Source organism: Nicotiana tabacum, chromosome 8 (genome assembly GCF_000715075.1).
Source record: "Nicotiana tabacum cultivar K326 chromosome 8, ASM71507v2, whole genome shotgun sequence".
NCBI classification, from domain to species: Eukaryota; Viridiplantae; Streptophyta; class Magnoliopsida; order Solanales; family Solanaceae; genus Nicotiana; species Nicotiana tabacum.
Genome location: NC_134087.1, coordinates 199692712 through 199707376, shown reverse-complemented (window position 1 = coordinate 199707376; position 14665 = coordinate 199692712). Strand labels below are relative to the sequence as shown.

The 14665-nt window shown below is 35.9% G+C and overlaps 1 protein-coding gene across 1 annotated transcript; it reads left to right on the top strand.

Moving 5' to 3' along the window:
- The first annotated feature begins 11663 nt into the window (after positions 1 to 11663).
- LOC107831971 (protein BIG GRAIN 1-like A) lies at positions 11664 to 12539 on the top strand. Its single transcript, XM_016659771.2, has one exon. It carries the CDS (start codon positions 11673 to 11675, stop codon positions 12528 to 12530), a length of 858 nt encoding a protein of 285 aa, XP_016515257.1. The 5' UTR covers positions 11664 to 11672; the 3' UTR covers positions 12531 to 12539.
- The last annotated feature ends 2126 nt before the right edge of the window (positions 12540 to 14665 follow it).

Sequence of the window (14665 nt, the reverse complement as noted above, 5' to 3'; positions counted from 1 at the left end):
TTTTTAAAAAGGGTAAACTTAAAGTTACTACATTTTTTACTTTATCTATTTAAAGAGTTAATTCAAAGTTATTAAAATATATTGCAAGCCATGCTATACGTAACGCACTAGTGGTTCACGACAAGTTCTATTTAACTTTGTTCCAAATTGGAGCCGGGTCACATGAGATGCACCCCCGGTTACTTTAATCTAATTACATACAAACAACAATATTGCCACAAATCACTAATTTGACGCTATTTATAAACTATCATTCTTTTTTTCTCTCTTAATCTAGTTTAATGAAATATAAGCTAATAATCTAACAATAAATGGCAAACATCTGACAATTAGTGATAAACAAAAATGACGAGATAAGCTTTAAAATATGGCAAATATATTACTACTACTCAAAATTTAACGAGACAAGACATGGAAGCAAAGAAGACACCGAGACAACAAAAATAACATGAATACTCACGTTTAACAGCAACGTCGAGTTTCAACATCTCGAACTCGCCAAAAATTGGACAGCAACAACCTCGACGTACCGGACCTCGACGAACCAAAGTCGACCTCGACGGAACTCATCCCCGACAGAACTTCTTGGCTGTTTTTGAACGTTTTCGGTTAAGCCTCAACTGGTGTGTATGTGTGTTTTCCGGTCAGTCATGGCACGGAGGGGAGGGTCGTTCACAGCTGGACTTTGCAGGCAGTTGTTTGGACGTGGGGGTGGCGACTGGGTGCTCGCCTTGGTGTGGTATTACAGGTTCGTCGCCGGGGGTGCGAGGGGTCGTCTGGGCAGTGGTCGAGGGTTTTTGTTGTCGCTGCTGCTTGACGGGGGTTGGGTCTGTTTGGTAGTGGTTTTGGGATGTGAGGCTGGTGGCGGGCTTTGTTGATGGTGGTGGTTTGGACAGTCGGGAAGGTAACGGGATGGAGGGAGCTGGTTGTGACGGGGTGCGACTGGTTTGATGGAGTTAGAAGGAGGAGGAGGAGTGTCGTGGTGGTCGGCGTTGGTTTTGGACAGTGTCGATGGAGGTTTCTGGGTGGCAGCAATGGTTGTTTTGGTGGTGGTGCTTGGACGCATGTGGTTTCCCGGGGGCTATGGCATTTGGACGTGGGTTGGTGGAGGTTTTTCGCAGGTCGTGAGGCCGCTGCCGGACTGGTTTGGGCGGTGTTTCCGGCATCGGGGAGAGGTTGATGGGGTGGTGTCGGATTGGAGAAGGTTCAAGCGTTGGGGGGTGGTGTTTGGGTGTGGTTTCGCTGGGGTGCGAGGGTGGTTTTACGTGAGGGAGTGGGTTATTGATGGTGGTTTGGGCAGTAGGGTTTTCTTCTTCTTCTTTGAGGAAGAAGAAGATCAACAGTGGAAACCCAAAAATCCCTCTTCAAAAATTTTCCAAAGTCCTCCCCTCTTTCCAAGTCTGTCCCCGTGCCTTTGTAACCTTTTGCCAAGATAAATGAGCCCCACGCGTGGTGGGGTTCAAGTCCGTGTTCCCCACGCGTGTCCCCCGTGTGTGGTGAGCTCGGATTATTATGGGCTAGGCCCGAAAATTAGGCCTAAAAACGGGTAGTTTGAACCCGAATATTATTCTTTTTCCCGGACCCGAGATTAAGAACACGACGTTGTTCAACTAATCCTATGTAAGCAAAATAGCTACCAAAACAAGACTAATATTTAAACAAAACTATATCTTTTTAAATATTTTTTCAAGATTAAAATAGCTACAAAATATTAATAAAACTATTTTTTTGTAATTTTCGTTTTTATATAAAGATAAAATATAAAGTAATATTTTTGTATTTTTCAAAAATTAAAATGACTACAAAACATTAATAGAACTATATTTTTTGGTAATTTTCGAAATTACGTAAAGTACAAAATAAGGTACTATTTTTTGTATTTTTCAAGTTTATGAGAAATACATAAACTATATATATTTTTATAATTTTTCTTTTTGCAACGAAATAAAGCAAAAATAGTCAAAATAGGTATATTAGACCTAAATTACATATTTATGCTAAAAATGTAAAAATTCTCGGGGAGGGTCAAAAATCAGGTGTCTACAACACCAATACCCAAATATAAGAAATATGTTAAGATTTCTTTAAATTTCTAAAATCCAAATAGATTAAATTTTATGTTCTAAATATTTACAATTAATTCTATAATTTTTCTAAATTTTTCACTACGTACTGGCGATATTGCGAAAAAGATGCACCGTCGAGAATACATACAGTACATTGATACATTGGTACAGAGATAAAGATTGTTGATTTCTTGATATTCTGTAAAAAAGAAAAGCTTCAAAGTTATTAGTTGATTACTTCTCGTCGGTTACTTGTTATATTCTGTAAAAGAGAGGCTTCAAATACATCACATTCGTTTGTTGATTACTTCCGCCGCTCTGAAGATTGCTGGATATATTCTTTAGAGGAAAGACTTCACATTCTTTCTGGGTATTACAACTTCGCTTCAACTTCTTAGCCGATTCCGATTCAGATTCCGGTCAATTCTCGCCGATTTCTTGGTTGGTCTAAATTCCATATAAAGCACAAAAATATTCGAAGTTTCTTCTTCCTATTTGAGCGAGAAATACATAGAGTATTGCTCTAGCTCGCCGGAATCCATCACCGCCAGCAAGATTTCCGTTAATTTCAAGGGCTGCAATCCAAGTTTTATTGTTCCTCTCTTATCTTGATATTTTAATAGTTTGATATTTTAGCGTAATTGTATCTCTTTGCTTGCCTATTTTGTTCTTAAATCTTTAGTTAGTATTTGCCCTAGCACTGTCAAATTAATTGCATTAGTGATAGTTTTGCCTATTTGTTTATATCATTATCTACCTGTTTACATCTTTATTTCAAATATCCCCTAATAGTTCTTTTCTAGTTTTGCACAATTTTTTTGTGACCTTTAGTTGTAGATTATAGCCCCCTTTAGCTCTTGTATTGTATTTTTTCACCTATTTTTCTATTCTTTAGTTGTAGATTATAGTTCCTTTGTTTTATTTCTTCGCCTGTGTTTCTATCCTTTAGTTGTAGATTATAGTTCTTTTAGTTCCTTTATTTTATTTCCTCACCTTTTTTTGACCTTTAGTTATACATTATAGTTCCCGTTTGTTCCTTTATTTTATTTCTTCATCTGTTTTGCGACCTTTAGTGGTTGATTATATCTCGGTAATTTATTTTATTTTTGTTGCTTGTTTTTGGGATAGTGCTTGCGTAGTGACTCCTAGATTATAGTGGTTTTGGTGAATGAAGATAGGGTAAGGTCTTGTCCTCGGGGGTGTCAGCGCGGGGGAGGGGGTGCAGGGGGTAAGGGAGCTACTAGGCTGAGAGTGGGGTCTTGAAATATAAGAACTTTGACTGGAAAATTTGTAGAGTTAGCGAAGATTCTCGAGAAAAGAAAGATTAATATAGCTTATGTACATGATACTAGGCAGGTAGGAGATAAGGTAGTGAACGAGATCCCACTGGTCTCCAAAATACCTGCGGTCCGAAGCATCCTCTGACACTTGTCCAAGAAACCTTGGGCATCCTCGCCCTCTGCACCACTGAAAATCGGAGGCTAAAGTCTACCAAACCTCTCCAATCGACGATGCTTGTCGTTAGGCATAATTGGTACCACATAATCCTGAGCAGGTGCAACCGGCTAGGCTGGTGGTGCCCCCGGGGTCTGAAGTCCCAACACAACCTGCTCAGGCGTGCGAGCGGCGGGAGTCTGGGTGCCTCTCCCGGCCTGAGAAGTAGTTGTGGTCGTAGTAACTGAGACCGCTTGAGCCAGGCCAGTGCACACTGATAGAATCTGGTCTAGGGCCTCCTGAAGGCCTAGAATAACAATCGGCACGATTGGGCCCTAAGTTGGTCCTGCCGGAGCGTCCGCAAATGAGACCTGATCGTGAACTGGGGCAGCTGGTGGATCTGCAGGTGCTGCCCTAGCTGCTGTGCCCGCTACACCTCTACCCTTACACGGCCTCGACTACGACCTCGGCCTCTAGTAGCCCCAACTAGTGGTACTAGTGGCCATCCGTCCTGACCGGTAGCATGTGTCCTCACCATCTGTGAGAGAATAGAATATCAGAAGTTTAGTTACCAAAATCAATAGATTTGCACGACAGAAATTCAAGAATGTGAAGTTTTTCCTAAAGGTTCTGCATCCTCTCGAATATAAGTACAGACGTCTCTGTACTGTTCTTCAAGACTCTACTAAACTTGCTCATTACTGGTGAGACCTATGTAACCTAGGCTTTGATACCAACTTGTCACGACCCCAAACTACCCCGGCTGTGATGGCATCTATCGCAGTACTAGGCTAGCCGATTTGACATTCATAACAAAACTAGTCTTTCTCTAAGTTCATTTACTAATCATATATTAAAACAAATCTACCATCTAAAACATTTCAAAACAAGCGGAAACAAATATGCAAAACATCAACCACTGCCCGACCCCGGTATCACTAGTCATGAGCCACTAAAATACAATTTGGTATTGTCTATTTAATACAAAATGATTTTGATAAAAACAAATACTAATAGATCGGAAGGAGAAAGGCAAGGATGTGGATGCCGTGCAACTACCTTGCTAACTCCGGAAATGCTCTGAAGGAAGGAACAACTCTCACTCGGATGCCCTGACACCTGGATCTGCACACAAGGTGCAGGGAGTAACGTGAGTATGTCAACTCAATAAGTAACAATTATAAATAAAGGCTGAATGCAGTGACAAGCATTTAAAATCATATACATCTCATAACATAAAAAAAACTCAGTGGAAATAACAAAGTCAAATTAGTAACTCAATTCCGAACATCTCGTAAAAACTCCAGTTTCAATGAAAGTTGTTTAAAATATTTGTTCAATATTTTCAATAGAGGCTCAGTATAAAAGAAGAGTGAAATAGTAATTTCATAAAACAAGTCTCTCGGGCAAAGTATCAATATATATAGCCTCTCGGGCAAGCCTCCCAGTCACTCGTGACTCAATTCTCATCAATCAGCACTCACACTCAGCACTCCCGCTCAATAGATATCTCATAATAACTTCTGCAGCATGCAGCCCGATCCATAAATATATAGTCGATTGCGCTCATTGGGGCTGTGTAGACTCCGGAAGGGTTCTTACAACCCAAGAGCTATATCGTTGCGGCGTGCAATCCGATCTATATATATATATATATATATATATATATATCTGCGGCGTGCAGCCCGATCCATAAATATATAATCCTCACCATCAGGCCCCCGGCTCTCTCAATCATCAACCTCACATCCACTCGGGCATTTTAGTGAAAAATCAGAGAACTCAATCCAAACAACTTTCATATATTTAAAAGTAGAGTAATAAAACGGAATCAAACAATAAACAGGCAAAAATCATGACTAAGGATATGCTTTCAAATCAAAACAGTGTGAGGATAATAGTAAAATACCCCCAAGGGTCCAAACAGTACGGCACAAGGCCCCAAACATAGCATTTAGCCCAAGTTAACAGAATTATTTCTAAACACCTAGATTTCATATAGAGTTTATCAAAGTATGCAACTCTATAGTTGCTATGGGACGGACTAAGCCACAATCTCTACTAGTGCACGTCCACACGCTTGTCACCTCATTTATCAAAATAGTACGAAATTACAGCGTTTCGTACCCTCGGGTATAGATTTACAATTGTTACTTACCTCAAACCGGATGAAGATCCACTACGCAATCCTCTTGCCCCTCGATTCGGCCTCACGCCCCGAATCTATCAAAAATCAGAATCATATCATCAATACATGCCAAAGGAACAAAACCTACACGAAAATTATCAAATTAGACCCAAAATTCCGAATTTGCTCAAACCCGGCCCTCGGGCCGACATCTCGGAATCCAACTAAAATCACAAAACTAGAAACTCCTTTCACTCCTGAGTCTGTACATACCAAAATCATCAAAATCGAACCTCAAATGGCCCCTCAAATCCCCAATTTAAACTCTCCAATTTCAAGCTAATCTCCCAATTTCTTCTCAAATTTTCCCACTAATATCATGATTAAACAATGAAAAAATCGCCATAAACACAAGATACAAGTCCCAAGTAGCTTACCTCTCTAAAAACACTTGATTCCCTCTTGAAATTCACAACCCCCAAGCTCCAACTCGTCCAAAAATGGTGAAGAAATGACAGAAATTCGCGAAGAGGGTCTTTTATACTTTCTGCCTAGCTATATCCGCATCTGCGGACAATATCTCGCACCTGCGGGCCGCTTCTGTGCCCAAACATCCGCACTTGCGGAAATAACTTAAGTCCGTAGACGCCGCACCTGCGCCCCAAGTTTTGCACCTGCGGGCTTGCAGATGCGGCCCAGCTCTCCCTTTCTGCGACCAATGCCTCTTATGCGGCTCGCACCTGCGGTCCCCAATTCGCAGGTGCGATTATAGCAGAAAACAGCAGCTTCAGCTGCAACTCCAATTTCTCTAACTCTCTAATAACCTTTCGAAATCATCCCGAGGCCCTCAGGACCTCAACCAAATCTACCAACAAGTCACTTATCACCATTCAAACTTATTCCAACCTCCAGAACACTCAAAACAACATCCAAATATCAAATCACCCTCGGATTCAAGCATAAGGATCTCCAAACTTTCAAATTCTGCAAACGATGCAAAAACCTATCAAACCACATCTGAATGACCTGAAATTTTGCACACACGTCACAAATGACAAAACAGACCTACTCCAATTTTCGGAATTCCATTCCGACCCCGATATCAAGATTTTCACTGCTGACCGGAAAACGTCAAAGTTCCAAATTTCGCCAATTCAAGCCTAAATCTACTACGGACCTCCAAATTACATTCCGAACACGCTTCTAAGTCGAAAATTACCTAATGAAGCTATCCGAACCATCAGAATTCCCATCCGAGTCCTTCTACTCATAAGTCAACATCCGGTTGACTTTTCCAACTTAAGCTTCTACATAAGAGACTAAGTGTCTCATTCCACTCGACGACCACTCTGAACCCGAACCAACCAACACGATACGACAAAATACAGCTGAATAATACATAAATAAGCAGAAATGGGGAAAATGGGGTTGTAACTCATGAAACGATCGGTCGGGTCGTTACAATAAAAATAAGAAAAAAAGGCAAAAAAGATAAATAGGATCCTATATACTATATATATATATATATATATATATATATATATATATATATATATATATATATATATATATATATATATATATATATATATAGACACAAAAAAATTTAATTCTAATACTAATGCTTGCCATAAAAGCTAATTTTATCTTTTAAATTCAAGAAGTGGCCGACTTATGTTACAAAAATAAGACATTATGTCTGTGTGTGAGAGAGACCAAATATAGGCTTTTTCGTACATATACGAAATTTTAAATTTATTTACCTAGTTTATCTAAGTTTCATATTTACAGAGAGTAACTACAATTTTTACAAAACGTATACAAATTGGGTTAAAATCTACAATTTATCTATAACTTAAACATACTTTTTTTGTACAGAAATTTTGTCAAAACATACAATATATATACAACTTGTGTACAATTATATTAGTTGTATATATTTTATATGTTATTTATACACCCGATATATGAAATATAAATAATTTATTTATGTCCTCTCTCGAGTTTCAATATGAAATTTCAACCAAAACCAGCTCAAATCTTCACCGAATTCGCTAGAGATATAAACTTCAAAGAATATCCCCAATCATTTGCAACAATACCCAATTTAAATCAATAATAATTTCGCAAAATTTAATTTTCAAATTTAAAATTTTGAAGCTTTTTAATGGCTGTCAATAAAGTTTTTAATGGATTAACAGAGTTTAGTTCCAAAATCTCTCTTCCGTAGGTGAAAAGGCTGAACAATTTCATGAATCAACAGTAAATATTTCGAAGGGTGAGATTTGTATTTCTTCAATCTCTCTTCCGTAGGTGAAAAAGTTTATTCCTCGAAAAGAAATCTAGAAAGGAACCTCATGAATCAACAGTAAATATTTCGAACACATAATATCAATAGTCCAATCATTTCCAAATTTCAAGGGTGAGATTTGTATTTCTTCGGGCATAGTTATTTCATTATCCCTTTTCCTGATAGACGAATATTATTTTATCATTAAATGTTTCAACGATTTAATTATCAATAGTTTATAAGCGATCTCTTCTAATATTCTTGTTTTGATTGATAATATAACTAATCCATTTAATCTTCTTGAAAGTTGATGATCTCAAGAAAGATTGTATTAATTTTAATATTAAAACTCTTCTTTCCGCTGAGGCAAATAGGAGCTATTAACATCATTTTATAAGCAATATAGGCCTAATAAAAGGAATCAAAGCCTTTTTATTTGATTGAATACATTATTAAATAGAGTATTATCTTTTACTTGTGTTATTTTTCTTTAACACTTTTAATTAGTAAATAAGTTTAAACCATCAAATATCATAGTGATAATCATATTTTAAAGAATATTCAATATTACAGCCATATTTTTCCAAAGTCATTGGTTAGTGATCTCCATTTAAAAAAATTAATATATACACCTACTTTAAAAATAACGGGGCCCCAAAATTTTGGGGCATAAAGCACTTGCTTTAGGTGTTTTAGCCTCGAGCCGCCCTTGTTCGTTTGGATACTACTTTATCATCACGGTAACAAAGAGAATATAAATTGATGTTCACCATTCACCAATAGAGGCGGAACCATGATTTGAAATTTATGAGTTCTAAACTTGTCATCGAATTTATAACTTGTTTAGCACTACTAGAAATCCGGGCAAAATAGTCAAAAAAACCGACCAAAATTGGTCGGTAATGGCCAATAACCGTCCAAAACGCAACCATTTACGTGTGGACGGTATTTTGAAGGTCAGAAGAGCATACCGATCAAAGTTGGTCGGAAATCGAACCGGGGTTGTACTGTGGCAGGTTACTATTCTACCACTAGACCATTGGTGCATTTTGTTTTAAGACTGTATTTTATTTGATTTATACTCTTTAATTGTATTTTCGCACGAATATAACTGACCAAAGTTGGTCGATTTTATTAAAAATTAAAATTACCGACCAAAGTTGGTCGGTTGACCTTCGTCGGTTTTGCCGAATTTCTAGTAGTGTAGTTACTAGGTTCACAATTAAATATTTATATATATTTAATTAATGAGATTTTTCTTATATAAATATTAAATTTAAGCAAACGCTATTGAATTCATTTGAACATGTACATAATACTCCAGATTCTCCTTAATCACCACAGTGTTATATATAGCCATTTGAAATGATTGAAGATAGTGTTATGTATAGCTATCTGAAATGATTGAAGATATTGGAATAGAGAAGTGTCACATGCATGCAAAGTATATATATATATGAAATGATTGAAGATATTGGAATAGAGAAGTGTCACATGCATGCAAAGTAATATATATATATATAGAGGTACAACTTTCGGATCCAAGAGAAATCTGAGAAGTCAAAGTAGAGCAAATTTCAACTTCAACCAATATGGCGCACATGCAAAAGCTAAAACTGAACTTTTGCAACCAAATTTATGCTCCAATTGGCTTTCTGTGCCCAAACTATGGTAATTTTTTTTTAATCATTTGGTAGTTAAATAACACTGGTCGATTGATCCCATTTTGGACAAGACAAGCTCACTATGCAAGGTAAAAATATTTCATACTAAAAGGTTTTACATTCTCGAAGCGAACTCAAATTCGAAATTTCTGATTAATAATCAAAAAATTTAATTCATTCTGATTTTCTTTTATCGGTTTCCTTCTTCGTTCTTTCTTGTATGTTACCTAATGACATTGCTGGTAGAATATGAAGCGCACTCTGCTCAATCATATTCCATATGTTGTGTCCTTTGAAGCTAGCCAGAAATGCTAGTACAATAACAACATATAGGCTCTGGATTAGAAGCATTAGAATATTGAATAATCTACTCTGTTTGGAGCTATAAATGATTGTACGGAAAAGAGAATATAAAGGGAGGGAAACTGTGCAGCAGCTGCATAGCCACTCCCCACTCTGGCATATAATAATATATACACGCTTGGTAAGCTTCCCTCTTTATGTACATATTATTTACATAGTCAGTGTAGCTTGACCCGTAAAATTAGGGGTGTTTAAAACCGAACCGAAACCAAAGTTTAATGGCTTATTGGTATCGGGTTAAGGTTTAATGGACGGGGAACAGATTGAAATTTTTTTATTAACGGCTTATCGGTTTGGGGGCAGATTATTCAATTTTCTTAACGGATAATCCGTTAACCCGTTAAGAATATATATAAAATTTATATATATATATACCCGTTAAGAATATATATATTTATATATATATATAATTTATTTTTATCCATATATATATTAAATATCAAAAATCCTTCCACTTCCAGTACTCTATCTCTAACGCCTAATTCCTAAATAATCGAAAACCCTAACGCCTAAATTTCAACCAGCAGGTATGTGTACCCTACTGTATGATCTCTCTCTGCAATTTGAATGGTTTAGTTGAATGGATATTCAGTAGCATATGATCTTAACTCAATAAGGAAACAATAGTCTTTTCCTCCATTGAAACATTACTAAGCTACTTGTATAATGTTGTTGTATGTAATGAATAAAGAAATGTTGTTTTCTCATGTTTGATGATTATGATCGCTCTTCAATGCATATAAATAATCACTGGTACAGTGATTCCCATTCATATTTTTGCTTTTCTATGTGATAAGTTGGCAGCCATTGCTTAATCTTTTCACTCTACAACACATGACACATTATATCATTCTTACGTAGGCGTTAACAGACATGTATGTCTGGACTCAACGTGTAATTTTCTATTCTGAATTTGTATGGTAGGCGATCCGCAAACAATTATTTAGGCCGATAAACCGCCCGATAACCGCCCAATAACCACCCGATAAGAGCTAAAACGATACTAATCCGCTCGATATCTTATCGGGTGGCTAGCGGATTAATACATTTAAAAGCCGATAACTGTTAAGCCAAACCGTTTAGAGTAATTAACCGTCCAATCCACCTGATAAGCAGCCCTATATAAAATAGATTTGGAATCGTTTTAATCAAGTTTTTTTATTTTCTTTATGTATACAGTATCCAAAACCTATCGGCTCTATTAATCTAGATTCGCACCGCGTAGAGCAATAGTAAATGAGAAAGCACTTCCAATCAGGAGTTTCTCATTTACAAGGCTCAACCGAGACTTTCGGTTAACAGTAGAAGAATCTTATCCATCCGATCATCCTCTTTATAGGAGTCTATTTTTACTGCATTACCAATAAATATTTATCACAGAGATTCACTTATAATTAGAGGTATGAACATGGAATTGATCCCTATTCCTCAAGGTAAATAACTTAATATTCAACCAAGTGCATCATTTAATCTTTTGGGAGCATGGGTTCTAACAAATTATATTAGACTAATTTTATAAAATACATACATAAAATACCTAGTTTGACAATAAAACAATGGGCTCAAGTGCTCCATAATTAGGGCTATAAATCCACCCCTGCTTATAATTACCTTTACTTGGTCTAATCGTGTAAATAATTTTTATCCATAAGCACATACAACCTGAACTCTATATATAGATGGCTCTTTCCAATTTAGTCAGCAACTGAGCCCCTCTTTCCCCTAAAATGTCTTTTTGCGAAAACCCCACAAAAACAAATGAAAGGCCTCAGCATAGACGAAAAACACCATCATTTTCTTCCTCTCTACTGGAAGCCATTTACCTTTCAATTGATGAACCAAAAGATGTAGCAGAAGAGCAAAGGCAAGAAGAGAACTTTGTTCCTTATAAAAGAAACAATGCCATAGAAGAAGCTGAAGAAGAAATCGCCAATCTCCGAAGAGCAATCATGATTGATAAATGGCTGAAAAATTACAACAAATATATTCAAAGCTCAATACACTTCAATTCAGAGTCAAAAAAGTTTTCTTCCTCTGAAACAGAGTCAACTCCAAAATGTGAAGGGAGGTTTATGAGAACAAAGTTAAGAGCTTTGAAGATTTATGCTGAGTTGAAAAAAGTGAAACAACCCATTTCACCAGGTGGGAAAATCGCAAACTTCTTGAATTCGATATTCAATTCAAGAAACATGAAGAAAAATCATCAAGATTTAACTATGTCAAGATCCTCTTGTTTGACCAAAACAACTTCTTCTAAAGGTAATAAATCAAATAGGTGTGTTAGGTTTTGCCCTGTTAGCATAATTATTAATGAAAATGATGAGTCAATATTTAAGACAAAGAGTAAGTTTCTGAAGAATTCCGTCACTGGGTATAGAAATCTTGAGGAGAAACATTTTAACGAGTATCAATTTAGAGGATTTTACAATGCAAAAGGTGATTATGATGCTGAAGAATATGAAGATGATAGTAGGAGTTGTGCAAGTTCTGATCTGTTTGAGCTTGAGAATATTGGTATGCTTGGTGTTCATGCAACTAGAGATGACTTGCCTCTATATGGGACAACTATTTTGAAAAGGAATTAAGTTATATATATGAGCGTACGATTTTTTATCATGGATTTTATCATGTGATAGTATGTTAATTATTAACATTTTAATGTATTGCTTAGTATTTACAAAATTTATGATAGAAATTTACTTGTAATTACCTAATAGTACAAATATTTTTTTGCGTGAACGACCACATTTTTAGAACAATTCAATAGGCATTATCCATTGGTTAGACTTCATACACGTTATAAATAATAATTGAAGCGTGTGATAAAAAACGGTAAAATCAACTACAACTAGACGATTATGGATAGTTGAAGAACGCTTAAATTCATCTACAACTAAAAGGCATGACGGTTTCGCCACCAATTCATCTTCAAGGCCATGGTCTTACTGCATAAACTTTTTGCATTAAAATTAAAGGAGCTACCTGAGAAAGACCTTAAAACCATTTCAGGCTGGTCTACCTTATCATGCAGGTTTAACTCTAATTGTATAGTCGAATTCAGTATTTAAACTTTATTAATGAGTTTAAAATTATGAACTTTTGAATAAACTTTCATAATGTAATATTTATACCATTTTTCAAGAATTTTCACACACACATGCGTATATGGTTTATATATGTTGAGTTCAATTGAATTCACTCTCGACACTCTAGATCCACTTCTGGGTTTATTATCATATGATGTTTAAGGAGATGTTAAGAAGTTAGATACCAACAAGATTAGCTTTCTTCACTTCAATCAACTAATTGGTTTTCGAAATCTACTGTATTTAAAATAATATATAATCCTAAGCTTTACCTAAGGGGAAGCTTTTTATGTATATCTTTCTATAAAGACAATGCGTTGAGTATCACCATATGCAATAATGATATGTATCTTTGGGTTGTAGGAAAAAAGACTTTTCTTTTTCACTTTTTGAGATGTTTCGTTTGGGTATTACTTTATCAGGGTACAAGAGAGAATATGAATCAGTGATTACCACAATGTTTATGTATAGCTATTTGAAATGATTGAAGTTATTGGAATAGGAAGTGTCGCATGCTCGCATGGTATATATAATATGGAGTCCAAATTTTGGCTTCCCCAATAGATGATTGAGAATATAAGTGAATTTTTTTTTTTTTGATTTTTCATCAGGTGTTTGATATTTGTTTTGGGGCTCGACTAATTTAGATTTGCACTAGAAAATTTCACTATGAGGATCGAGGGAGGGAGTAAAGCGCTTGAACCCGAGACCTCTGGTTAAGGATGGAGGAGTACTTACCACTGCATGAGCGGACTGCTCAACCACTGCCCCCTCATACTTTTGATCTTAAGGGTTCCAAGCAAAATATATAACCGTTTTCAATATACATACATACATATATATATATATATATATATATATATATATATATATATATATATATATATATATATATATACATATGTAGTGAATGTATAAAAATTGATTCATAAGTTGTGCTAACTTATGAATTTTTAAATATTCATAAGTTAGCACAACTTATGAATCAATTTTTATACATTCACTACATATGTATATATATATATATATATATATATATATATATATATATATATATATATATATATATATATATATATATATATATATATATATATATATATACATACATACATACATACATACATACATATTGAACTGCATGAGCGGACTGCTCAACCACTGCCCCCTTAGACTTTTGATTGTAAAGGTTCCAAGCAAAATATTTAACCGTTTTCAATATACATACATGCATATATATATATATATGTCACAACCTGGAATTTTTACCGTTGGGATCGTGATGGCGCCTAACATTTCACTTGCTAGGCAAGCCAACGTTAGAAACTATCAAGTCAAACCTTATTCAATTCAGTAATTAATAGTAAATAAGCTCAAGTGAAATATAACGAGTGCGGAATAATATAATAAGTTCATCATTTACTACTACCCGGATCTGTTGTGACCAATTCGCGAGCATTCTAGGATTTACTATATGTAAGAGTCTGAAAGAAATACAACTGTTTGAACGAAAGAAATAGTAAAACAGAAGAGATTGACGGGGACTTCAAGGTCTATGAATGCCGACAGATCTACCTTGAATCTCCGGTGGTCCGGTCCGAGCTGTTATGCCTCTCGATCAACTGGGACCAATA